Source organism: Ochlerotatus camptorhynchus, unplaced genomic scaffold (genome assembly GCF_037179485.1).
Source record: "Ochlerotatus camptorhynchus isolate MF236.1 unplaced genomic scaffold, CSIRO-AGI_Acam_v1.1 ptg000391l, whole genome shotgun sequence".
Lineage (NCBI taxonomy): Eukaryota > Metazoa > Arthropoda > Insecta > Diptera > Culicidae > Ochlerotatus > Ochlerotatus camptorhynchus.
This window is the reverse complement of record NW_027040878.1, coordinates 2168923-2196906: the sequence shown is the minus strand read 5'-3', so window position 1 is coordinate 2196906 and position 27984 is coordinate 2168923. Positions and strand designations below refer to the sequence as shown.

General features: G+C 39.3%; 1 protein-coding gene across 1 annotated transcript; it reads right to left on the bottom strand.

Annotated features, from left to right (window-relative positions):
- Window positions 1-2: 2 nt before the first annotated feature.
- LOC135710523 (uncharacterized) lies at window positions 3-27984 on the bottom strand. Its single transcript, XM_065233123.1, has 5 exons — window positions 27386-27984; window positions 16812-19025; window positions 7598-7785; window positions 218-568; window positions 3-160 (listed from the first exon to the last, which is right to left on the bottom strand). The coding sequence occupies exons 1-5, from the start codon at window positions 27982-27984 to the stop codon at window positions 3-5; spliced, it is 3510 nt and encodes a 1169-aa protein (XP_065089195.1).

Below are 27984 nucleotides of genomic sequence, written 5' to 3'. Positions count from 1 at the left end.
TCTCACTCGTACTGCTTTCCGCTGCCATCCTTCAATCCCCACAATGCCTGCACGAAGGTCTTTGCGATGACTACGACCGGACCCATCAAACCAAGTGGGTCGAACAGTTTGGCGATGCAGGAAAGGGCACTTCGTTTCGTGACGACTGTTGAGGACTTGGCTGTTGCTTCAGGAACGATTTATTTCAACTGGTCAGAACAGGGCTCCCAGTGTAAACACAGTGTCTTGATGGACTGATCCTTGTCGAAATCCATCGAAGGTTGCAAGGCACGGTTGTTTTCCGGAACTCCTTCTAGAACTTCATGGTAATTGCTCGCCCACTTTCGTAGCTGCATTCTAGCCGAGTTGAACATAGCATCCATTTGCTCCCGTAGTTCGATTGCTTCGGCGACAGTCTGTGCACCCGGAAAGAAATCGTTGACATTAAAATCTTCACAGGTTGCCTTCGCTGCTAGAGGATAGTTCTCCTTCTCATCCTCCGCTAGCTTCTTCAGTACTCGAGTGGCTAGATACGGGGCTGAAGCGGTGCCGTAGGTTACGGTCTTCAATTTGTAGATGCGGATCGGTTCTGATAGTGAAGGACGCCAGAATATCAGATGAAATCGGCAGTCTCTGGGAAACAAAACAATTTGCCAATACATTTTGGCGACGTTAGCAATTATCATTATAGGATGCAGGCGAGATCGCATCGTTATGGACCGCAAATCTTCTTGAACGATTGGACCCACTAGCATAGCGTCGTTCTAGGAAATTCTGGTGGAGCTCTTGCAAGAAGCATCGAAGACGACACGGACCTTGGTTGTACTGCTCTCCTCGCGAATGACTGGATTATGTGGAAGGAAGTATGCAGGCCCTGACACTGCATCTGATTCATCGATTCGCTCCATGTGCCCCAAATCTTCGTACTCGTCCATGAATTTCCGATACTCGGCGGCTAATTTAGGATCGCACCCGAAACGACCCTCGATCAGGCGGAAACGGTGGAGTGCAGTACGTCTTTTGTCTCCTAAATTTTCCAGAACTTATTCCTTGAACGGTACTCGTACCATGTACCGTCCATTCTCGCAGCGAAGAGTAGTTTCACTGAAGAATTTCTCGCAGTAGGCTTCGAATGCAGAGTGGACGACCGTTGAATCGTCCTTGATGGCCCAAAATCGCTCCATATTACGATGGATGTCGGCAGTGGTAGCGACGTTGCAGACTACGGAAGATCTTGAATGTTGTTCAGGAGTTTTGCCGCTGATAATCCAACCAATTCGCCCAAAGTGATTCGACCAGCAACATTGAAGAGTCCAGTTAACTGGATTCCTGTCGAAAGCGACCAACTCGACGCATCGACGGAGATTGAAGGCAGATCTACGGTGACCTTGGGAAGAACGAAGGCGTCGATGGTGGTGGAAAACTTAGATATCCGAGACTTCACTATCGAGTGGAACATGCAGCGGACTTCGTTGAGCACAAAAAGTTGAGCACGTTTTTTTGGGACCTACTAGTCTTAGAGTTACCTCTATGGTTTTGCTAGGTTTGAAGAGATTCATGGTTCAGACAATACTTAAATAATTTTTCGGACAATCTTCAAAACCCGGTGGGTATCCGTTGTTTTTTATATTCTTGATGGAATCCTTGTATCACCAGTCTTATGTATGACACTCTCTCGCTAGTTTCATTTGGGAGTAAACAAAATATTTAACCTTAGCAACGATTGGCAAAACATCAACACTCAACAATGATGCCGTTTTATATTATATTGCCTGTATCCTACTTGTCCAAGTGTGCCTTAATGTGCCGAACAGTGTATCATGCTGTGTTTCGGCACAGTGTGCAGAGTTGATTGCCCCTTGAGAAATGGTCTAATTCGGGAGGAATCACACAATTTGCTAGCAACTTGTTTCCATGCTGAAAATACTACTCGATGATTGCCGTAAAGTAACGAGCATCGTGTATGATTTCTTCATCGACATTTGAAAAGGGCAGAATTGATTGATGATTCTCACGAATAAAAGCTCACATATCCAAAGTAATGACACCATCAGGTAGATGAATATTTCCACTACCAGCTGGCATCGCTAACGTGTAGAATCGGAGGTTAGATGATGAGATTTATGTCGCTGAAAATGTGAGGTGTTGGCTGGAGCAGATGGTGGCTCGCTGAAGTTTACCTTTAACGAGCCATACGGTTTGAAGCACTTTTGGCATGCGGCTTCATTAAGCTCAATTTTCATCCCTAGAGCTAGGATATATATCTAGCGATCAGAATCATAAGGGCCTAGCTGCGATCATCGATGATTTTTCCGAAATTTGTCCAGTACATTTTACTAAAATGATGTATTCGCTATCAAAAGCGGCATCAAACGCACCGTGAAGGTTAAGCCAGCCAAGCTTTTAACAAAAGAGTTAGGCCCTTATGATTCTGAAAGCTAGCTATGAAGGATGAGGGATGAAGCGCATTCAAAACAGCATCCATTCGTCGTTCTTCTGTGCGTTATCAATCTTCCACATGGTCTGAAAAATTCAACGGAAAATTTGGGCGGAGGAAGACGGTGTCATGACGAGGGAACGAGCAGAAATGATGAAAAGTCGTGACAGGCACTGCTACAGTGTCCTGTGCGCATCATCAGTAGTCAGCGGTCGAGGGTGGTGGGCGGCGGCGTTCGGAATCATTTATCTTTGCTTCACCTATCTTCCTATACCTACAGTAGGGTGCCACTGAAAATGGTCAGCTTGAATTTCGAAAACCGACCATGTGCAAAATGTGTTTTGACTTGTAAAAAGATCTTGAAGATGGCGTAAAATCGTCAAAGTTTGAGTATTAAATTAATAGATCACTCAATGAAATTTTGGGTTTCGACTGATTTGCTTGATGTCAAATGATTTAAAAATGCACGAAACGTCCAGATCTGGTGATATTAAGAAAAAATTAATTGTCAAAAACTGTACTGCATTATTTCATCAATATCCCGTGACAACTGATGTGCTACATTTCTCGCTTTTCACTGACAAAACTCTTATTGAAATGCTGACTGACAAAATATGATGCGACACGACGTGCGCTGCTTTGCTTCGTCAATACACTTCGATAGACAAAGTAGTCCGGCAAATTGTTTGTTAGAGGTTGAGATTGTCGCAGATTGTTATTTTTCTTCATTGAGCAAAGATTCTTTTAGTAATCTGCTTGAAAATCGATTTGGATAAAAGTATAAACTTATATTGAAATAATGAAATTGGGTTGTTAGCGGAATGCTTAAATAAAACAGCATCAGGTTACCTTCCATTTAAGCAACAGGTTATCTTCCATTTAATTCCACTTCATTAATGTTGGTATCCATGACAGATACGTACTTCGACTACAATGTGCAGTCTGCATCAGTGTCATTCTCACTAAAGAACTTATCAAAATCTAACCCCCTTAAGTACTCATCCCAAAGGTAAAAAAAAGTTACTTTGAGTTGGTAGTAAGTTTTCTGGTAAATGTTGGGGGTTCGCGAGCATTCCTGACATTGCTGAAAATTAAGATAGCCTCAGATTTCGGGGTTGCTAGTGTAATAAGATGCTTTGCTGATTGTTCATTAACTCTTGATTACTTGTAATACTTATGAATATTTTAGGTGGACAAAAAGGCGAACTAAGAGGTGAACGCCTGAGCTTTTCCACATTTTTATCGCTGTGAAGCAACTGTAAATTCTAGAAGGAATATATATCTGTAACTGTAACCAGTGTGATTTTGTTTGCTAACCTGGTTAAAATGTCACATTTAATTATCTTAAAGATAAATCTTCCAGCTCAAACTTTTGTAGGGGTAAGTGGTGGGACCATCAGAAACTTGGTTATGCCACCATGGCGCCTAAGCGCAAAAGAAAAGAGCAACCGCTTGGCCCCTCTTCTGATGAAATTCAATTGAGCAATCAATTTGATATGCTTACGGATGATGAAAATGGTTCATCATCCAGAAAAAAATCCATTAAACACTCCCGGCTTAATGCCAAAAAGGAAAAGGTTCCCCCTATTGTGGTGAACACTTCCGATTTCCATGATCTTCGCAAGGAACTTTTGAACTTCGTTCAATTTAAGTTTCCGCTTCAAATTTGCCGTCATACTATACACAAACTCTAAACAATATCAAAGGCAACACCATAAGCTACAAAATCGATCCAATGTTTCCAATTTGGAAATAGTGCAGGGAGTAAATTTAATCATTATCTTCTACTATCAAAGTTACCCGCACCATAAAAGATACCTCGTTTTACGGTACCTGAGGTTTGTCAAATAACGTAAATATTTACATCGTTTGCACCGAGGAATCCAAACATATCTTTTCAAAAGGACGTATATAACATTTGATAGGAAATTAGAAACATTAGATAGCAATGCCCACATGAGATTATTAAATAATATTTAACAGTTAATGCTTTTTTATCTGTTTCTGCTATTAGGTTGATAAGGGATGACGTTTAAGAGAATTAAGAAACATGTTGAGTTTTTGAAAACACGAACTAGACTTTTCCTTGTTTGCTGCTCACATATATATGATTCGTCGATTTGGCAGATCGGGTTTCTTATGCGTCAGATCAGATACACCGGTTTTTGTTTTGCAGCGAAGATACGTCGGTAGCTCGGAATAAAATGAGAATACTGTCTGTTGCGCTAGGAAAATGTTAAGAGGCAAACTGTTGTGACTCATCTGGTGGCTGCATTAGAAAAAAAAAAAAAAAAAACATTTGTCATTTTTTAAACATACCTAGCAGTCAGGGCTATTCTGCGTGGCGTGTGAGGTGAAGTGACCGTGAAGTGATGGTGAAGTGACAATTGTCACCTCGGGTGAGGTGACTCTCCATTTGATTTGCACGGAGAGTCACCTCACCCGAGGTGACAATTGTCACTTCACAAGTGAGAGCGTGTCACCTCACCTCACACGCCGCGCAGAATAGGCCTAACTAGCTGAATCCCATGAAAATACAATTTGTATCTACCTAGACTGTGAGCCTTTTGCAGACTTTAATTTAACTGGTGGTTAAAAGGGACATTTCGAAAGTTGTTTTAATTTGTTTGTTTATTTGTCGTTAATCAGTGTCAATCTATGCTCAAAAATCCCCGTGCTGTCAATTGACCGGTTTTCGAGCCACGGTTGTCAAAATTTAATTTCTTGTCTGTCAAAAATAACCATTCTCGGATAGCAGGTATTATCGATAACTTTCCATCTGTAATATTGTAACCACTTTTACAATCAATGAGTTCAATACATCATCATGAATAACATTGATTCATACTTATTATATTTGTTTGTTGTGTACATATTAGGGTAGAGAACTACTTCGGCCTAATCACCCATTTTGGGCCTATCGAGCAGAAAACTTCAAATAAATCCATGATTTCAAAGTTAACAAGTCAATTATGCGTTTGGTACGATACTTTAGTTAATAAGCTACGGCACGAACTCAATGAGAATGTGTGATATGTGTGATTTGCACCCATTATTCCCAAAAACAAAAGAAGCGCTCGGACCGAATCAATTTTTATCTTCATCCGATAGGCCGAAGTGAATTCATTGGCGTTTCAATGGCGTTTCAATACGTTAGGTCGAGTTTGGCGTCAAGAAACAATGTTAGACTTTTGACAATTTCTCAACTATTGGTTTCTCTTTATCAAATCTTACGGTACATATGGAAAGGTAAATAAATTTGGAAGCCATAAGTAATAATAACTTGAAGAAAGACTAATTGCGGGTTGTGCTTAATAGGCCGGAAATGGCGTAGTTATTCTAACCCGTAAAGTACCAGGACGAACGAATTGTTTCAACAAACTCGTTCTCAGCAATGCGTCATCCGATTTTCATAAACTTTGATTTTTATTCAAGGGGAATAGTTGCACTAACTTTTGTCGTAGGTACCACCCCTTAGAACCCTCCTAGTTCTTGGTAGATGTAAATATGTCTGTGTTTTTTGTACTTTTTTAACCAGTTTGACCAAATGTTTTAATTTTTCATGCGAATCGGTTGTCTGGTGCAGCAAATGATTTCAGATAGATGAAATATGATTAGTAAGACTGAATGTAGATATTTCCATAACGTATAACTACGATATTATCGGTTCCGGGAGTCCCGGAAATCGGTTCTGTAGGACATTGTAATACCTCAGGCAAAAGTATCTTGTGACATGTCAAATCCTGTCAATTAGGTAGAATCAAGTGAATGAAAATGATTTGAGATGATTTTGGCCAGTGTGGCATCGGTTCCGAAACGTATATATCATTCCTAGTCATAATCCAGAATTTACGGAACCAGATACTGGAGGCATTCAAACAGATGCAATAATTGTTCATGGCCATATCCTATGATTTGATATGCAGTATGATTCACTTGCCTCCAATATGACTATGGCCTAAAGAACTGGGTTTCAGGATCACAGGAACCGATGTCAATGTGGCCATGTGTCACAGGATTCATCTCAAACTGTTTTCATTAGGCATATTTACTTTTTTGTCGTGATTGGAACCACCACATGATATGGTTTTCATGAATATGATTAAACCTTACCGTATCGTACCACCTGCACCAGACAACCGATTCACATGAAAACTTTAAACATTTGGTCAAACTAGTTAAAAAAGTACAAAAACACAGACATATTTACATCTACCAAGAACGAGAAGGGTTCTAAGGGGGTGGTACCTACGACAAAAGTTAGTTCAACTATTCCCCTTGAATAAAAATCATAGTTAATGAAAATCCGATGTGGCATTGCTGAGAACGAGTTTGTTGAAACAAATTCGTTCGTCCTGGTACTTTATGGGTTAAAGTGATGAGCGGTGGTAGAAAGGCAAGGAGCGAGACAGCTCCTAATCATGAGAAATTTCAGAGTTACTTTTGAGGCACCTCGAGTAACTCACATTGCTCAGTGAGCAAGATCGCTGTCATTTGCTTTCTTACCTTTCGCATCACAGCAACATTTGAAGGTGCACTTTCATGCGACGCCGAAAAGCTGCTGTCAAACAAAACGACAAGAAAAGTGGAACTAGGAGACACTTAGTTCATCTCAGTTTAATAACCTTCGTTCGACCCTTACCAACCGTGAACGTGAAAGGAACCTGTTGCAACCTTACACTTACGACGGTCGAATGCTTACCTGATTGATGTGGTAGAAAACCCCGATCTGCCTAACCCGAGGGGGGTGACACATGTAAATCTCAATTCTAGATGCTCAAAAAATCTCACACTAGCGAATCAATCTTCGAAAAATCATCTTTAATTTCTCGCATCTACTTGCATCGTGCTTCATCTTTTTGCAGGAAATCTTCAAAATCGACATAAATCTTCCTTCTATCTACTCAGCGTGCGTGCAGCTAGCCACAGCAAAACACAATCTTTTCTGCATCGTAGATAGAGTCGTCCCCCTCGGCCTAACCAAATACTCAAAATCGATACTCGTCGAAGCAATCCCGTCCCATTGCTTGACGAATTGCCGTTGGATGAAACTACGAACCGAGCTCTGAATTACCACGGCGTCGTTTTGCTGACGGGGGACATCCATCCCCGCTTTTGGTGCTTTTACTGGGCCATACGGATGGTTCCGTTTTTTGCTTTATACCACCGAGATTTTTCTACGGCCGTCGACCGAAGTCTCCAGGATTTGTGCTTCGTCTTCCTGACGGGTTTTCACTTCGGTTTCGTCCGGTACATCGTTATTGGGTTTGAAGTTCAAACGAAGATCGCACTCATCAGAAACAGCAGCTACTTCACCGTCATCCTCCTCTTCGGCTTGGGCAGTGGCAGTGGCTGCACTGATGCTCTGGCTGAACATTCCACGGGGTAATGGTTTGTAGCGTTGTCTTCGGAGCTGGATTGGGTTGTTGCCCCGATTACCGGGGAGATATGTTCTATACCGGAAACTGTGGCGGCGGGTGCCGTTGGAGGGGCCATGGTTGAAATATTGCTCACTACTCTATGTTTGCCATGGTGCCAACGGGAATGTTAGTTGAAAGGGGGTCGGAATTTGAGGAACTATCAACTCTATTTATTTCCATTTCGTCAAGCCAGTGTAGACTACATACAATGATTATTACAATGTTTACTTACATACTATGCATTAATTCTATTCTGTTTTAGCTTTTTTTTTTATTTGCTGCTTGGACATAGTGATGTCAATAGTTCCGCAATGCAAATTATATAGGCGCATCCTTCGATTGATTGGGCTATTTTTTGCATAGTTTGTTCTGTACGATGTTTCTGAAAATAAATTCCGTGTTCTAAGATATCGACAAGGTGTGTAAAAATTTAATTGTGCGAGAATTTCTGCCGAATCTATGCGCATTGAAATAATGTCGTTGATGAAGAAAAGCATTGCAAATTGGCGGCGCTCCTTAAGTGTTTGTATATTGATGAGCATGCAGCGCGCTTCATAAGATGGTAATGGAAATGCAGTCCAATTCAATTTACGTAAAGCATATAAAAGGAATTGTTTTTGGACAGATTCTATGCGTTCTTCGTGTATGGAAATGTATGGATTCCATACTAGGTGGCAGTATTCCAGAATTGGCCTTACATATGTGGTATATAAAAGCTTAATAGTGTATGGGTCTTCGAAATTATGACTGAACCTTTTGATGAAGCCTAGCATTCTGTTTGCTTTACTAATGATAGTATTATAATGTTCTATAAAAGTTAGTTTGGAGTCTAGGATTACACCTAGATCTCTTACAATTTTGCTTTTTTCTACTATTTGGTTGCCTAATGATATTTCAATATGCGGTGTTTCAATTTTTCTGCTAAATGCTATTGCAGTACATTTTTTTACGTTCAGTTGAAGTAGACTTTTACTACACCAGGTGTTGAATATGTATAATGGTTTCATTCTGGAATTCTTCTGCATCGCTAGAATTACTTATTTTCATAAAGAGCTTCATGTCGTCTGCATATACAAGCAATTTTATTTTTTTAAGTATGTAGGAAATGTCGTTTATGTACAAAATAAAAAGAAGTGGGCCTAAATGAGAACCCTGGGGTACCCCAGAGGTGACTGAAATTGGTTCTGAAAGTTTATTTTGAAAGCGAACTATTTGTTTACGATGTGTTAGGTATGACTGAAGCCAATTCAAAAGTCCAGGCTCCATTCCTATTTTCTGCAATTTGAGGATTAATAATGGTATGTCGATGCGGTCAAATGCTTTACTGAAGTCGGTGTATAGCGCTTCAACGTGCTTGCCACTGTCCAACGCTTTAATAATGAAAGATACATATTCTAGAAGATTAGAGGTAGTTGAGCGACCTTTAAAAAAGCCGTACTGTTTACTTGTAATAAGATTTTTCACCTGCTGAAAAATATTGCCGTTTACGATTGATTCAAAAAGTTTTGGAATGCATTAGTTATTGCCACATTGACTGGTGATGCCTTTTCCAATGGGACTGCTGTTACGACTGGAGAAATCGAAGATGATGGGATCGCTGCATTATAGGTGGAATTCCAGATGTTTAGAAGAATATTGGAGACCTTTTTGGATCAGAGATTTCAGACTGTGACTGGTTGCTGAGGAGGAAGAACAACCCTTAAAGCTGGTTGGAAGTATAGGTTGTTATTGGTAGTAAGCAGGCACCGGCACAGGTTCTTCCATAATATTCCAATTATTCGAAAGGCTCAGGATACACTTGGGATTACTTTATTTACAATCAAAACTGACGTCTAATATGAGACGTATACCTATGCTTAAAAAGCGTAAACGAAGTAGGCAGAGAAAATATTGAGGTACATTGAGTTACTTGCAAGTTACTCGCTGCCAAAAAGCAACTCAGAGTAAACCTGTCTCACCCCTTGTTGAAAGGTGATACCGTGCCGATTCAAATTTCGGACACTTAAACTCGAATTTCGGACACTTTTAAAAGTTGATTATCTCGGTCGAATATGATCCACATGTAAATTTTAAATTTTTTTGACTAGTGCCCTCCACGATCATCTAACATTATTACTTTGTTTCTAACTGGATGTAATATTTAATTAAAAATGAAAGTGTCCGAAATTTGAATCGTCCGAAATTTGAATCGGAATGGTACATTATCACGATTAAAAGCTTGTTTCCAGTAAAATAAAAATCACGCAAAACTAACAAAACAAATCCCTAAAGATAGACTACCCAAGTAACAATTCTGCAATCATTTGGCATCCACTCTGATTTATGATGGTTTTATAATGGCAATGAATGATCCATTTAGTTTAAATACAGCATTTCGCAGTGTAACACGTTCCTGCTTAGTAGTTCACCTTTTCGCTGTTTTAAAAACCTTTTACAGTCTGTCGAGAAGTCAAAAACTGTCTTGTTTTAAAATTAAATTTAAAGTTGTTCTCAATCCCACCATAAAACTGTTCTACAAATCAATCATAAACTTCATTAGCAATTTTTTATTAATGTCTTGATAAAATACTCTATTAACCTGTTCTATCATTATAAAAGTAATCATAAAACCATTAAGTTTTAAATGAGAGCAAATAACACATATTGTTGCCTTTTAGGCTTTTATAAGGGTATCATAAAATCTCCTCTGTTTACAAATTGAATTTTAAGGATGGATCCTCACAGTGAATAAAAACCAAATTTATGACAAGGATATATCGAAGGATAAACGAAGTTGGAAGAAAAATTCAAGCGATGCTAACGACCGAAGGGAGGTCGATTTCAGAACCAGCACGTCCGGTGGAACTGGTACAATCAACGACTGAGCATCTGGTGGAGAAGAGAGAGGTGAGCGTGGTCCTCAAATTCATAAAACATTGTCAAAATAGCCTGAAAACAGACCAGCCTTCTCCAGACCTTGCGAATAGATGAAGATCGGAATAACTTGTGTCAGTACCGACAGCAAACCACTGAAACTGTCAGTTAGCGGACACTAGTTGGTTTCCGATCCATAGCTGCGATTTTATTCGGTGAAAGGGTCATCACTTGGAAAAAATTAATTCAACTGTACATTTCTGCATCGTTTGATGGTGCACTTCCAGAACCATCCGGAAGAAGGGAATCTTTTCGGGAATTATCGAGGTTACAGCTGTGCGAAATGCGAAATGTTGTGAACACTTTCTTAGTAACTGCTTCCAAGCCATCGGGAGATAATCTCCTGGAAGGACGCTGAATCTAACAGCGCAACTATCGAAAGATAAACAAACTTTGACGTTTAACTTTTGCAGGCAACTTTACCTCCATAAATGCTGCCATAAATCTGAACGGGTTAAGATCAAGCAAAATGGCTTTAGATAAATACAATTCAGCCTGCAAGTTTTCTTCATAAAAGCCATTTTACAACCTGAGGATTTTGTTATGGATTTCTTAAAAGCAAAACAACTTTTTCACAAATGACCCATGAAAATCAACTTTTATGCCACCGCCATGTTGCAATTAGTTTGCTTGTTTTTTTTACAATCTTCGATTTTCTATCTATATTTCCTTGGATATAACTATATTTTGATAAATTTAGCAATGAGCAAACATTTAAATGCGAAAATCATAAAAAAATAATCTCGGCCTAGCTCGATCTGAAAAATAATTTATTTGGTTCAATGTAAAATAATTAGTCAAATCGACGTTTTACGAGAGCGGACCTATTTTTTTCGATGTTTTCATGTACACTTCACATGACATTTAATAAGGCACTTAAAACTAGGCCACATAATGAGAACTATTGTAATAAATTTGGATATTCAACACAATTTTTATACCATCAGTTTTTATTTTAATTATTTTGATAAGATCGGATTCATAAATCCTTTTCTATCTTGATTGATGCTTTCCTAGTGGATTTAGTAAGCGGCTAGGGGAAATGGCTCGGAAAGGGTTTTTATTGTTGCTAAATAGCTTTTGTTGTAGTTTTCAAATGGTTCTCAATGCGTTCGTCATACAACCTTTTGCAGTAAATCAATCTTGAAGAGCTTCGAGAATACACCCTTCAGAACCTTCTTCAGGGTGGGCCAACTAGACATATTCTAGTCTTAATGAGGTTTTGGTGGATGCATTAATGGCAAGATAGCCTTGACCAGGGTTTTATTAATGTTGTTTTATAGTTGCTTTGTAGTATTTCATAAAACTTAAAATGTTACTTGGGTAAGCTTATGTCCTACGGATCATTTCTGCAAAATTCAATCAATACTGAACCCTTCGTAGAACCGGCATCACTGACTTGAAAAATTGTATCAAAACCATTTTAAAAAACAATGAAAGAAGACCAAATAGGGCGTTTATTAAGGCTCTGAACCATTTGGCGAATTTTGTTTAACTTTTGGTTAAAATTTGACAAATGGAAAGTTATCGATGAGCCCTGCTATCCGAGCATGGTTATTTCTGACAGACAAAACCGGTCGATCGACAGTACAGGGATTTTCGAACACAGAGAATAACTTTCGAAATGTCAGTTTTAACCAAGAGTTAAATTTAACTCGGCAAATGGTTCACAGCCTAAATATATTTTCCATAATTCATTGAAATTTCAAACCTCGTTTTTCATTAACTCGTAGGAAAAGCATGTACGTTCTTTTGACAATTTATGCTTGAATTGCACTATTAAAATCCCAAGCGCAATGACAGTGGAAGCAAAACGGCAGCGGAAAAGCACAATCTGAGTGAGCCTACTTTTCGGATTGAAAACTAGTTAGAACTAGAGAGGGTCTAGTATAAGAGAGGAGCGGACTGACTGTTTTTTAGTTAAACGAACTGTCAACCATAATAAAAATGTTATGGTTAATTTGCTTAACGACTCGTTCGGGGTATCATTCAAACCATTTATGGAACAGTTCGATCATTTGGTTTGTCGTTCGCTTATGGAAATTTTTTATTAGGGAAAGCCAGAGCCAATCGAGCAGCGCCTATCTTGATTCCATTGGAAGTGTTGCTAGAAATGACCTAGGCACAGGTTGCCAACACAGTTAGTTTTGAATCCGCTCCTCTATTATACTGGACCCTCTCTAACGGGTGTTCAATAAAAAATGAGATTTTTTCAGTCATATAGCTAGTAAAAAAAAATTTTTTTTCGACGAATTCAGTATTTTTTATCAAAAACATAATGTTTATTCTTCAAAAAAAACGTCAATGAATATTGGAGAGGGGCCCTGGTCACTCGGAAAACGGGAACGGACCGTGAATTAAAAATTTCTCAAATATACACCATGAACTATGGTTGACGGCTGTGGTTCACGAATATGGGAACTCTTTTTTTCCCGTGCAGCCATACGACGCAACTTAGTCGCGATGCTCTCACAAAAACGCTGGACGGCACTGAAATCATTCTCAGTTTTTATTGTACACCCGTTAGTTATAACCAATCCGGCATCTTGATGTAATTTGGGACAACTGTCAAACTTTTCGTTTGACCGTTCCGCTTCCGCCCATAGTGCGTTTGGGCGTTAACACTTGACAATCAAAACAAACCCGTACAACAGCAAGCCAAGACAACCACCGCTTTAAAAAAAAGTCGCTTCAAAATACTCATCGAAAACCAAGACCAACAATTGAAAAGGCCCTAACTCCATTTTGTAAACAAACTTTGTAAGGCCATTTTCTCGCGAACCGAAGTCCGCCAAGGGAAACCAACAGAATGAACAGGTAGGGGGAATTCTCCTGTACCCGGTTGTGGCTTCGGTTCGCGAATGTAGGTTTCGGTTTACGAGAAAATGGCCTTACAAGGTTTGTTTACAAAATGGAGTTTAGGCCATTTCAATTGTTGGTCTTAAAAAAATTTACGAGCGATGCAAGCGATTTGATAGTTTTGTCGCCGGTAATTTTCATCCATGTGAACAGGTAGGAAAGATCTCATGTTGGAGAAAATCGTTGTGACGGATGTTTTGTCAATTTGGCATCGAAAAATATCAATGTATTATCAGATTGATGATGGAATAGCTAAGACCAGACTCAATATCCTTCATTTTTAACCAATTTCGCGGAATTTCGCGGAATTTAGGGAAATTTGCAGCCGTAGCCAAACTTTGTGGAATTTACGGCTTTCGCGAAATCGCGAATTTCCACTGTCCCTAGTCATATGCATCAAACAAAAAAGTTCAAAAACCAAAATTCCATGTATCCCTTGGGTGAATTTTCGATTTAAAAAAAATCAAACTCTGACGATTTTGCGCCATTCCTAAATGTTGTACAATTGAGCTCAAATTTTGAACAGGGTATTTTTTCGAGGCAATATTTTACACTTTGAAATTTGGGGGTCACTTTTTTCCTATATATTAATTGACACCCTAACCAACGCAGGAATCCCCCGATGATCACGGTGGGTGGGTTCAGTACACCCACCACAATGTATAGGTTGTCAACCATGTGCTAAGTCAGCTCGATTGGTTGGAGAGCAGCCCAGTCATATAATATCAGTGAGGGTATTCCTCTATACGACTGAAAAAGCATTTCGCATGACTCTTATTGTTTGGAACGCTGGTTTTATGTTTGCGCTTTTCCGTCGACATTCGAGAGATGGATTTATCTGTGGAGTGATGAAATTTATGAGAATGCTAATGGGCGGAGATTTTGAAGCGAATCAAATTTATGGAATTTTCTGTGGCATTTGTATAATTTACTTTTCACTTGTACTGCCCTTTTTCAACATAGTTGACCCATTCGTGAAAATAGCAAGCTGAGCAAACAGCTGTTGAAGATTTTTTTTTCTCTATGGACTCTTATGAACGGGACAATGTAGTATTGGTATTTTTCACGACATTATCTGACCAATGTATAACTCTTTTTCAACAAAAATGCGAATGAGACTGTTATGCCGCACAGAGCAGTTCACTCTTTAACTAATTCAAGTCAACTCAAATAAAACAACAAACAGCACTTCAGTGGTCAAACATATGTCACAGCGAGCGACGTAAGACAGACAGCAGTGCAAGTCGTAACCTTTACATCATGTACAGCTCGGCATAGCAAACAGGGCAAATACTCAAAAGAAAACTTCAACGCCCATAAAGATAAATATCACCCCCTCCAACCAGCATGGCATGAATCATCCACCCATTCACATTATCTACCTACCGTCTTACCAGAAGACTAATTTCTCATTGCTCGAATCATAAATTCTCCAACCTTTCCTCGAACTTAGAATGCATGCAAAAACCCCTCCAAGGTAGCTTCGTTCTTGTGTTCTTTTCGAGACGCCCTCCCGTGTTCTTAAGATATCAAAGTCGTAGAGAAGCTTGCTACCAGCAGCACAAGTTGCGTTTGGCTTTCCGTTATGATTGTTTGTTTTTCGTCAGTCTCCTAGAAAGTGTGTTCCTCTCGTGGAACGTGGAGTAAACAGGAAAAGGAAAAGGATCGCCCTTCGGCAATAAGGCGGCTGCTGCTGCTGCTGCTGGGGGAGCATTGTCTTCCCAACTGGGAGATCCCAAGCCACAATAGCAAGCAGCAGCTCAGAGAAATACATTAATATTAAACAAACCTAAGAGCAATCAAAGGAGATTTATGCTTTTGATTTCGATGCCAATGCAAAAGACCGACTCTCGGCTCGACACGGTGCTGGTGGTGCTCCTGCTGCTCAAAGGGTAAATCCAATTTGCTCATGCTTTTCCGAATCTCTGCAGGATGCCGACGAGTAGGTGGTGAAACTCTCTTAGGTGCATAAAATATATCGATTTCAGAGTACGGCCGGCATTTCGGAAGGATAAGGCAATAAATATGATTAGGAAAGATATTGCTCGCAAACTATGGGAAAGGATTACTTAATCTTCTGAGTGTATCGATTTAATATATAGACGTACAATTTAGATTCGTCAACTAATTTCAATATCAGCTCATAGCCTACACATGTCACTTGCCTTCAACGCTAGATTTGGAATCAGAAAAGTCAAGCTCATCTTATCGAATATAATATATTTTTGAGGTTTAAAAATTAAGGCAATATTTGAAATGTTATCATGCAAAACGTTGCAAACGATGTATACAATCATATGCACAGATTTCGTTGCCAAAAGTCAAATCTACTGTCCGCCCCATTTGAACTCGTCAGCTCATGCAATACATACCGGGCTGATCGCATCCGGGTTTTCCCTAGAGTACACTCAAATGTGTGGCCAGGTTCTGGTACTTTGATTTATCCTTATTCATGTCTGATTTTCTGCTCCTAATAACTCTAGACTAACTACTACTTCTGCTACTACTACTTATAATACCACTATTTACTATACTTTTTCATGTCTGAACTGATTTTTAACGTACCATTTTCACACAAAATTAAACCAGTGAAGCTCAAAATCATCTCAGAACCTAATAAAGCTCAATTTGTGATTCAATTTTGTCTACTTAATTTGCAACTAATCACTTGGATTAATCGAGAATTCCATATGAAAAGGGTTTATATAATTAGAAAATATTATAATTGATTATATTGTCTACTTCTGAGGCAAAATCCGATACTTCTATAGCAATTTGGCATTCTTAGTTAAATCATCCATAAAGAATTAGGTATGAATAAAATTTAAATTGAGATCTTCTTTCGTATTTACACCGATTTGGGAAGTCAACCTAATTCTATATGCCCTTCTGTTATTTATGCGTAAACCATCAACATCATATACCTACCACTTCATTCTACCTATGAGCACTATAAAACTAAGGTTAATTTCATACAAGTAGCAGTTAATCTGATAACGAAGTTGAGAAGCTAAGTTTTAGTAAAATTATTATCATAGACCAAAGTAGTAAATTAAGACTATTAAGGTATTTACTACTACCTACTACCTACTACCTACTACCTACTACCTACTACCTACTACATACTACCTACTACCTACTACATACTACCTACTACCTACTACATACTACATACTACCTACTACCTGTTACATATTACCTACTACCTACTACTGCTACTTTTCCTACTATTGATACTATTGATACTACTGCTACTACTACTACTACTGCTACTACTGCTACTACTACTACTACTGCTACTACTGCTACTACTGCTACTACTGCTACTACTACTACTACTACTACTATTGCTACTACTTCTACTACTGCTACTACTGCTACTATTGATACTACTGCTACTACTACTACTACTACAACTACTATTACTACTATTGCTACTACTGCTACTACTTTTACTACTGCTACTCCTTCTACTACTGCTCCTACTACTACTATTGCTACTACTGCTACTACTGCTACTACTGCTACTACTGCTACTACTGCTACTACTACTAATATTGCTACTATTGCTACTATTGTTACTACTGCTGCTACTGCTACCACTGCTACTACTGCTCCTACTGCTACTATTGCTACTATTGCTACTACTGCTACTACTGATACTTCTGCTACTATTCCTACTATTGATACTACTGCTACTACTGCTACTACTACTACTATTGCTACTATTGCTAACATTGCTACTACTGATACTACTGCTACTATTGATACTACTGCTACTACTGCTCCTACTACTACTATTGTTACTATTGCTACTACTGCTACTACTGCTACTACTACTACTATTGCAACTATTGCTACTATTGCTACTACTGCTACTACTGCTCCTACTGCTACTATTGCTACAATTGCTATTGCTACTACTGCTACTACTGCTACTACTGCTACTACTACTACTATTGCAACTATTGCTACTATTGCTACTACTGCTACTACTGATACTACTGCTACTACTTCTACTATTGCTACTATTGATACTACTGCTACTACTGCTACTACTACTACTATTGCTACTACTGATACTACTGCTACTACTTCTACTATTGCTACTATTGATACTACTGCTACTACTGCTACTACTACTACTATTGCTACTATTGCTACTATTGCTACTACTGCTACTACTGCTACCACTGCAACTACTGCTCCTACTGCTACTATTGCTACTATTGCTACTACTGCTACCACTGCTACTACTGCTCCTACTGCTACTATTGCTACTATTGCTACTACTGCTACTACTGATACTACTGCTACTACTTCTACTATTGCTACTATTGATACTACTGCTACTACTGCTACTACTACTACTATTGCTACTATTGCTACTATTGCTACTACTGCTACCACTGCTACTACTGCTCCTACTGCTACTATTGCTACTATTGCTACTACTGCTACTACTGCTACTACTTCTACTACTGCTACTATTGCTACTATTGCTACTACTGATACTACTGCTACTACTTCTACTATTGCTACTATTGATACTACTGCTAATACTGCTCCTACTACTACTATTGCTACTGTTGCTACTACTGCTACTACTGCTACTACTTCTACTACTGCTACTACTGCTACTACTACTACTATTGCAACTATTGCTACTATTGCTACTACTGCTACCACTGCTACTACTGCTCCTACTGCTACTATTGCTACAATTGCTACTACTGCTACTACTGCTACTACTGCTGCTACTGCTACTACTGCTACTACTTCTACTGCTATTGCTACTATTGCTACTACTGCTACTACTTCTACTGCTATTGCTACTATTGCTACTACTGCTACTACTGCTACTATTGCTACTATTGATACTATTGCTACTACTGCTACTACTGCTCCTACTACTACTATTGCTACTATTGCTACTACTGATACTACTGCTACTACTTCTACTATTGCTACTATTGATACTACTGCTACTACTGCTCCTACTACTACTATTGCTACTGTTGCTACTACTGCTACTACTGCTACTACTTCTACTACTGCTACTACTGCTACTACTACTACTATTGCAACTATTGCTACTATTGCTACTACTGCTACCACTGCTACTACTGCTCCTACTGCTACTATTGCTACAATTGCTACTACTGCTACTACTGCTACTACTGCTGCTACTGCTACTACTGCTACTACTTCTACTGCTATTGCTACTATTGCTACTACTGCTACTACTTCTACTGCTATTGCTACTATTGCTACTACTGCTACTACTGCTACTATTGCTACTATTGATACTATTGCTACTACTGCTACTACTGCTCCTACTACTACTATTGCTACTATTGCTACTACTGCTACTACTGCTACTACTTCTACTACTGCTACTACTTCTACTACTGCTACTACCATAGAGGTAACTCTAAGACCACTGGGTCCCGAAGAAAATCATTATTATTTTTGGCTCACTCAGTACCAGAACAACGGTCCCAAGCAATCCCAAGCTATTTCACTCACCCCTGCATGTTCTGCATGAATCCACACACCCCTGATGTTATCTGTCAAACTTTCATAGCGAATCAAAACAAACATAGTGTGGTAATAGAATTTCAACTAGAATAGGGTACGTTAATCGTTTGCTTGGGACCAATAGGCTACTAAAGTGGTGAGCCAATTTAAAATCGTTAGTTTCGTATTGATTGTTGCTACTACTGCTACTACTACTACTATTGCAACTATTGCTACCACTGCTACTACTGCTACTATTGCTACTATTGCTACTATTGCTACTATGCTACTACTGCTACTACTGCTACTACTTCTACTACTGCTACTATTGCTACTATTGCTACTACTGCTACTACTGCTACTACTTTTACTACTGCTACTACTGCTACTACTGCTACTGTGAAGCCGTTGGTCCCTGGTCGATAGGTAGGATCCAGGTGTGAGAGCAGCCTCCCTGACGTCGGTAGCATTGGTACTCAGTACGGAAAACAAACCAAGGAGAAAAAAAGTGTTGGAAACATGAAGCATAACAGATGCAAATTTGAAATAAAAATGATGGATAAAGAAGCAACAGTGAATGGAAATAAAAGCAAAAGTGAATTAATAGAGTAGCAAAAGCGAAGACAAATATAAACATAAATTGAGCAAATTGAGCAAAGAGAACAACAATCAATAAAAATGCACAAACATTATGCATCAATGACATAAAAGAAAAGCAATAGCGCTGAAATATTAAATCAAAAGAGAAGCTAATATGAAAATATCAAAGCTATAGAAAAACAAAATATATGAATTAAATCAATAATTTATCAAACGTAGAGCAATATTTTTCTTCATTTTACACTTTGCTTAAATTTTGATATTTTTTTTTACTTTGATTCATATGTTTTGTTTTTATATAGCGTTGCATTTTTATCTATTTAGCATCTCTATTTTTTTATCATCATCCAAATCAAAGTTAATCATAAATTTTACATCAAAGTGAAGCAAAAGTGAAGCCAAGGTTAAAAACAAATGAAAAACAGAAGTGAAGCAAACATTAAAAAGAATATAGAAAAGTTCAGGAAAAATGACGCAAAAGTGAATCAAAAGATCAGCAAACACAGATCCAGAATTGAATCAAATTCAGAAAAAAAAAACTACAAGGGGCAGCCCTATGGAGTTGTAAATCTTATTTTTTAACTGCAGCAGGAGCTTGTGTTTTGTATAGGAATAGGAATGTGAGCGGGGTTCTCTCTGTTTATACTCCTTAGTATGACGCACTTGACATACATGGCCCACAGCGACTCACGAAGAGCTACTGATTCCGATCAACAGCTGTGTGACTTCTTGCCCCTTCTATGGATGCTCATGTGGGCTGCAGCTCGCTGCTTGCACTCAGCCTTTCGTTGTGTACTGGAGAACACCACCACTCACCACCTGCTGATTGAATAATCCGGGTGAGACCGGATGGAATTCATCTTTGAAATCTGTGTTAGGGAAATCGCTTTTTGCAGGCAATCGGTGATAATTTTAAGTATCATAGCAACAGTTGCAAATTTGTACAATTTTCAATAGTGACATTAGCAGATGCGTAGGAATATTTCGAATCGATTGGTGATAAAATTATTGAAATTGGTTCAGGGGCAGCTGAGTTATTAACGTTCAAAATATTTCATAATGTAAGTAAAGTAACAGTATAGTAAAAGTAAAGTAAAAGTAAAGTAAAAGTAAAGTAAAAGTAATGTAACAGTATAGTAAAAGTAAAGTAAAAGTAAAGTAAAAGTAAAGTAAAAGTAAAGTAAAAGTAGAGTAAAAGTAAAGTAAAAGTAAAGTAAAAGTAAAGTAAAAGTAAAGTAAAAGTAAAGTAAAAGTAAAGTAAAAGTAAAGTAAAAGTAAAGTAAAAGTAAAGTAAAAGTAATGTATAAGTAAAGTAAAATTAAAATAAAAGTATAAATTCAGTTAATGTAAAGTAGAGTAATAAACAAGCTTTTTTAAAAGATGTACAGTCGACTCCCCCTCACTTGAAACTGAATGGATCATCGCGTTGTGGAGGAATTTTTTGAAATCAATTTGTTCAATTGTATGGCAATAGGGGACGAAGAACGCTGAATTCCCATCTAATCAGAGAAAGTGTCGTGTTAGGGAGGGATCGAAAATGGGAGAGTTGACTGTGGTATGCTTCGACCAATCTTAAATTGAAATCTTCATAGACAAAAAACCATCCAACGTTTCCCCTTAAAACGAAAACAGTAATAGAAAGCACGTTCCAAACAAAACAAAAACATAATCGCAATATTCTTTGTCATGTCACCTTTAAGGCATGATCGCTGCCAAAATAAACTCATTTTTCTTCTAATCCCGTAGCAATGGTTTCATCACGCACTCCCTTCTGCCTCCCCTCACGATCCGGTAGCTAAAAATCAGCAAAACAACGAGCCAAAACATCTTCCACCAATTTTGTTTTGCTCGCTCATCTCTCAGGTAACGGGGAGCATCAATTTATTAAATTCCCTCGATAGCTAGCGTTAGCAAGAAAAAAAGAAAAGAAATAGCACCATGACAGGTCTACGTTTTCCTTTCCACCCTCGTTCTCGCCATCATCATCGAATGGTAGGTATGAGAGGAAAAAAAAAAGGTTGGTAAACCCATTCCTAGTGAGGAACAGGAGAATGGATGAAGATTGTCCCTGTCGGAAATCTTATTGGCCCGTTAAGTTGTTTGGATGGAAATTGTGCCAAAAGAGGTGGGAAAACCAATTTGAAAGGATTTTTATTCGGATATCTGGTAGTGAAAGTGTGTTTAAGAAGAAGTAATACTTGAAATAAAAGTTTGACAGGGCACCGGGGATGCTCTCAGAGTGCTGAAGGTTGTGGGATCCGTCACAGTCCCATCCACTTAAAGGATAGTAACTATGACAAATTGTCAGATCTAAAAGCTTTCAAGAAGTTCCAGGATAAGAGAATTCCCAGAGCAAATATGTCACACAATAAAACGAGAATTACATGTTTTTCGAATTTATTTGCCAAGTACTCCACCTGGAGAGGTTCGAATAGACGAGCACAGCTGTATCCCATGTATTTTTTTTTCCCCGTACCAGTTGGTTTCGAAGAAAGGCGTGTAACTTGATTGCACTTTTGTTTTGCTTTTTATTGCACTGGAAAAGTAACCGCTGAACCAAACAATCGTTCGGGGAGCTGAACTGCTTTGCTTCGAACCACAAAAAAAGGAGAAGGGCACTTCCGCAAACAAACCAAGTGCCATAGAAAGGCGAAACAAGTATTGTTTGACATGTCAATTATTGCACTTTTTACCATTTCGATGCTGAGTGTCAGATTTGAGTGGAGAGCAAAATTTCAGAGGCAGAGCAAAACTTCGATTAATGAGTGAACAAATTACGCTTACTACATTTTGATCAGGAGACTGCACAATTTCACCCTTCTGAAGGCGACACCATCATTAGTCGCAGAGCGGACGTCCCGGATAAGGATCAACTTTTCTACATTCAACCAACTTCGGCGCTGTATATTGCAATCGTCCTTAATGGTGACACTGTTTTGTTTGTGGTTGTGTGCGATGCCGCCGTTGTGAACTTTGTTCATCCGAATGCATCACAAAGTTTGTACCCACTGCTGTAACTTTGTCTCTCCGATGAACAGCTGTGTCGAATGTTAGATGAGCTCGTGAAGATGGATCAAGATAAATCGAGATGTTTAATTGATATGCTTCAAGCTGTGTGTCAGGGGAGATGACGAGCTGAAAGTTTAATTGAATTTCAAACAAATTCATTGCTTCAGATTGTAGCAAATGCGACGTCCCGGTGCAGCTGGCTTTGAAAATTCAATCATCGTGGGTGATGCGATGATGTGATGACACATGTACATATTTCGATTTGCTCTTCTATGGAGTTCCTCACCTTTCGTACGTTTCCTGAACATCTCGTCGAAGATCTACAAAATGAATGCCGAATGAACACTTACCATGAATTACGCCGAACTACTACGAACTTACTCAGAAAGTTTATTGAGGTTTTTTTTTTACGTAGACTACGTCTTACGGGAAGGTACTTGGGGTAAATCGAAAATCTAACATTGCAACCGTTACGAAAAGGTGTAAGGTTTTGAACGCTTATAACTTTGTCATTTATAGATTAAATTAATATCCAAGCCAAGTGAAGATGGTGATGATTAGTTGGTGAGCAATAGTGACTGATATGTACCATTTCTTATTTTTAAGAATATATTTTCAAATAAACAAAAGCTTAAATTGAATTGCGTATTTATTTCTTAATTTGGATGTCAGGAATCTTCTGTACAGAGTTGGCAACTAATAGATTTTTTTTTCATCTGACCAAAATTGCTAAAGAGAGCGATATTCTTATTACTTAAAATATAAAATTAATGCAAAAAATCTAAACAATATGACACTTTAGGGAAATGAATTCTAAACTCTGAGGATTACTATATATTTGTTTTAGTTCATCTTAAAAACTTGGTCGAAATCAAAAAACTTCCATCTAGGCAAACCAAAAAAAAAACCAAAAAACTCGAAACAATGTGAAGCAAAAGTGAAAACTGATAAGTAAATTCTTAGCTAAACTGTTTGCCGTAGAATAGGGCTAGTCTATCTGATCAACTTTTCCAACATTGAGAGCTTTCAATCTAGTTAAGATGTTAAGTTAGGGCAAACATTCTAAATTAATGTCACACGAACACCACCTGGTGAGTGAATCCTGTGTCGAACTTTTTTACCACAAAATAGGTCTTGTTCATCTGAAAAAATTTGCTGAATACGGAAACCTTCTATTTAGTCCATGCGTTAGGTTAGGAAAACAGTTTAAAATTAACATCACACTGGTGCAACTTGGTAAGTGTTTTCTGAACTAAACTCTAATTCTGAAGATAGGTCCAGTTCATCTGAACAACTTTGCCGAAGACGGGAACCTTCTATCTAATCCATATGTTATGTTAGGGCAAACATTGAAAAAGTAATGCCACTCTAGCGCCGCCTGGTGAGTTAACTTTGATCTGAATTATTTACCATAGGATAGTTCTTGTCCATATGAATAACTTTGCCGAAGACGGGAACATTCTATCTTGTCTAAACGTTAAGTTAGGGCAAACAATTTTAAATGAATGTCACACTAGCGCTGTCTGGTGAGTGCATTTTGAACTAAACTTTTTACCTTAGGAGAGATCTTTTCCATCTGAATAACTTTACCCAAAATGGAAACTTTCTATCTAGGCCGTGTGTTTATTTATTTATTTTTACTTGTCAACAGATAAAATAGTTACCCTAATGACAATTTTCTATATCTAGACATCAAAACTGCTTCAAACACAAAATTAACGCAAACATCTCTTAAAGCTACGCTTATTTTTCTCGCGGGACACATTAAAATCGAACACATAATAACAACTATTGAAAACGCGGCACATACTCAACATTGGTTCGTGTACGCCATAGTTGGTCCTCGAACGCCGGTTGTTGAAGAACGCATGCAGCCGGAGGTCCCGTCGTTGAGTGTTGATGTCAAGAAGACTGAGAAGTGTGGAGCAGTCGACGTTCCCTTGCAGAAGATCCGCAACGAAACAAGCCTTCGCCACATTACGCCTTCCTTCCAAGAGCTCCAGGTCGATGAGGTTACAGCGACTTTCATAGCTCGGCAAGTTACGCGGGTCGCGCCAACGAAGGTGTCGCAACGCAAAGCGAATAAATTTTCGCTGAACAGCTTCAATTCTATGGATGGAATTCTGATAGAATGGCGACCAAACAACGGCAGAGTATTCCAGTATAGGTCAAACCAGGGAACAGTATAAAGCCTTCAGGCAATACACGTCCTTGAAGCTTTTGGCGAAACGGAATAAAAATCCTAGCTGCGATGAAGCTTTAGATACAACATAGGCAATGTGATCCTTGAACGTTAATTTGCAATCGAGCATGACTCCCAAGTCCTTGACAGTCGATTCGCGTTTCAAGCTTATTCCTCTTAAGGTGTAATCGTGGAAATGCATCGCCCGTTTACGGCCAAAGGAGATGACCGAGCACTTGGACACATTTAAAGACATCCTGTTTATCCGGCACCAATCATCAAAGACTTCAAGTTCTTGGTGGAGGAAATGAGCGTCTTGAGGCCCTTTTATTACGTAGTAGAGCTTCATGTCGTCGGCGTACGAGAGTTTAAGGCATTTGAGGATCAAGTTCACGTCGTTCATATACAACAGGAAAAGCAATGGCCCCAGGTGGCTGCCTTGAGGAACACCAGATGTAACAATGAAGGGTGGAGAAGCGTAGTCACCGATCTTAACAGACATAGATCTGCCAGTCAGATAGGAGCGAAGCCAGGTAAGTAGACTCCCATGAACACCCATTTTGTCATATTTAGAGATGGTAATTTCATGGTTCACTCTATCGAAAGCTGCAGCAGAGATGGCAGATCTACTTTAATCTCCGTAGATCTACGGATTTTACAATTTTTTACGGAAATACGGATCCGTAGGCAAAATCTACGGAATTCGGTACAGTTTCTACGGATTTTTTCTTCAGTATCCGTCTCCCTTCAGAATCAAATTTTACAATCTAGAGTATAATCTGATTCTGAAGGGAAAGAAGCATAAAGTAAAATACCACCGTTTTCTTGCTCACTTATCCGCTTCTTGATAGAATTGGCGTTGACGGCGACTCTGTAGCTTTTATCTCCTATGAAATATCCGGTAAGCAAACGTCAGACTGTGCGTGAAACTCTTCACTCCGGAGAAAGTTCCCATAATATACTGTAAATCTTTGCTAGAAGAGAAAAATTTTCGAAGGTGCCGTGTGAAGGCGAATCAAAGTCGTGTCGGTCGACCGTAGTCGACACATTTTCTGTGATAATCGACTGCCTTTGCTTCCGACACTTGCTAAACAAGCTTTCAAGTAACAGTACCAATGTTATACGACAGGCCCTGTCATACGACACCGTAACGAATGTATGTATTTGTGTTTTTCTCATAATAAGAGCTGCTGATGTGTGCTTGTGTGAATTCTGAAAATAGCAAGCAACGATGTCCTAGTTATAACATTTCTGATCAGAAATGGTTTAATTGACACCAAATTGAGGAATTAGAACGAAATCACATGTGTCATATGAAAGTTATTTGATAATTTTCTTTTTGCTCGAATGTTGTTCTAGGATACTACGGTTAAAACGTGGCTTTCTTATTAGATTAGGACACCACTATACCGCCGCTATGGGATCACAATTGATCAGATCGCCATAGATGGTCTTGAAATCCCTGCAGTGGATCCTCACATTGAGCTGCAAACCATTGCCGTGGATAATGAGACAGAATTGCTGCTTGGGCAACAGGAAACGCTCCTTTGGAATAAGAACAAATGCCTGGAGATCACACCCGCGCAAAACAGGGTTCATCTGTTATTAATATATGACGAGCACGGCGAAGAGATAGCTTTTCCTGCCATATGTTTTGAACAATCTGGCATCTCTGAGCTGCAGAGAGGTCGGTGTATATGGCGTCAACTTGATGGCCACGTTCAATCTCACGAATAATGAACGATGTAAAAACAGTTAGATTAGTCGTCGTCGAGCGCTTAGGCATGAAGCCGTGTTGATCCTGAGAAATACTGTACGAGCAGTCTTGAACCTACTTTTCCAGGACAATTAGCTCGAATAGTTTGGAGATAGCACTCAATGCAGCTATTCCGCGGTAATTGGCGACAGTCTGCTTGCATCCTTTTTTGTGAACAGGGAAAACAAACGAATCCTTCCAACATTCTGGAAAAACTCCGGAGGTCATTGACAAGTTGAAGACCTTAGCTAAGGGCTCTGAAAGAGTGTCTAAGCAACGTTTCAGTACTAATGAGGGAATGCCATCTGGACCAGATCCTGTTGATGTTTTCATCTGTTTCCCGGCTGAAATCACCATGTCGCTGTGGATGGTGAATGGAGAACCAAACACCGACGTACGAGGGACATTACTCGTGGCAGCAGCAATTTCCTGAGCATCAAGAACTTCGTCTGAAAAAACGCTGCTGAATTGTGTGTGAAACATATTGGCGATATCTGCGACGGAGTTGGCATCAGTAACGCCATCAGTCATATTGGACGGCAATCCCGTTTCTTTCCGTTGCTCGTTCACATATCGCCAGAATTCCTTAGGATTAGCTTTGAGACTCTGCAAGTGAGACTGATGTGCGTTGTACAAGCTTGCATTGAGATCTCTGTACTCGTTGTTGGCGCGGACGTAATTAGCCTTCGTAGAATCTGTGTGATATTTACTGTGTTTCCTCAGTGCAGCCCTTTTCACCCTTTTTCAGATGCTTAAGATCAGAGTTCGACCAGGCGGGTTTGGCAGGTTTACACCGTAGTTTTTTAGGCACAAACTGATCGATAGCGTAGAATATGATACCACACATGGTCGAGGCAGCCAGATTCGCATCCCCGGAGTCTAGTGTCGCATTCCAATCCACATTAGCGAGAAAGTTATTCATTCGCTCGAAGTCTCCTTTGTGAAAGTTGTAGAAGACGGTTTCGGCGTGGTCTTGGAAGCGTTTCTCAGGATCGATTGCAAGCGTCAACAGTAGAGGTGAATGATGTCTGCAGTTTTTGACGAGCGGTGCCGGAGCATGGGTAACAGAGCAGCTTTGTCCCAAATCCTCCCCGACAAAGCACAGATCGAGCAAACGGTTGTTTGCATTCAGAACACCATTCACTTGCTGAAGCCTTGCGGTTGAATACGCGTCAAGCAAGGAGAGAGAAGCCGGACTGAACGATGAACGGGAAATGTCAGGAAAGAAGAAGCCGTGAGCATCTCTAAGCCACGATACAGTGCCAAGGTTGAAATCGCCCAAGATGACGATGCTGTCCCTGGCATCCAT

What these genes read in the sequence shown, in the direction of transcription:
- LOC135710523 (XM_065233123.1), bottom strand. Translation starts at nt 27,984, where the DNA reads ATGGATGCCAGGGACAGCATCGTCATCTTGGGCGATTTCAACCTTGGC. An exon ending in GGAGACTTCGGTCGACGGCC is followed by an intron (nt 569 to 7,597) that starts GTAGAAAAATCT and finishes CTTCACTATCAG; the next exon opens with AACCGATCCGCATCTACAAA. An exon ending in TCAGTCCATCAAGACACTGT is followed by an intron (nt 161 to 217) that starts GTTTACACTGGG and finishes CTGAAGCAACAG; the next exon opens with CCAAGTCCTCAACAGTCGTC.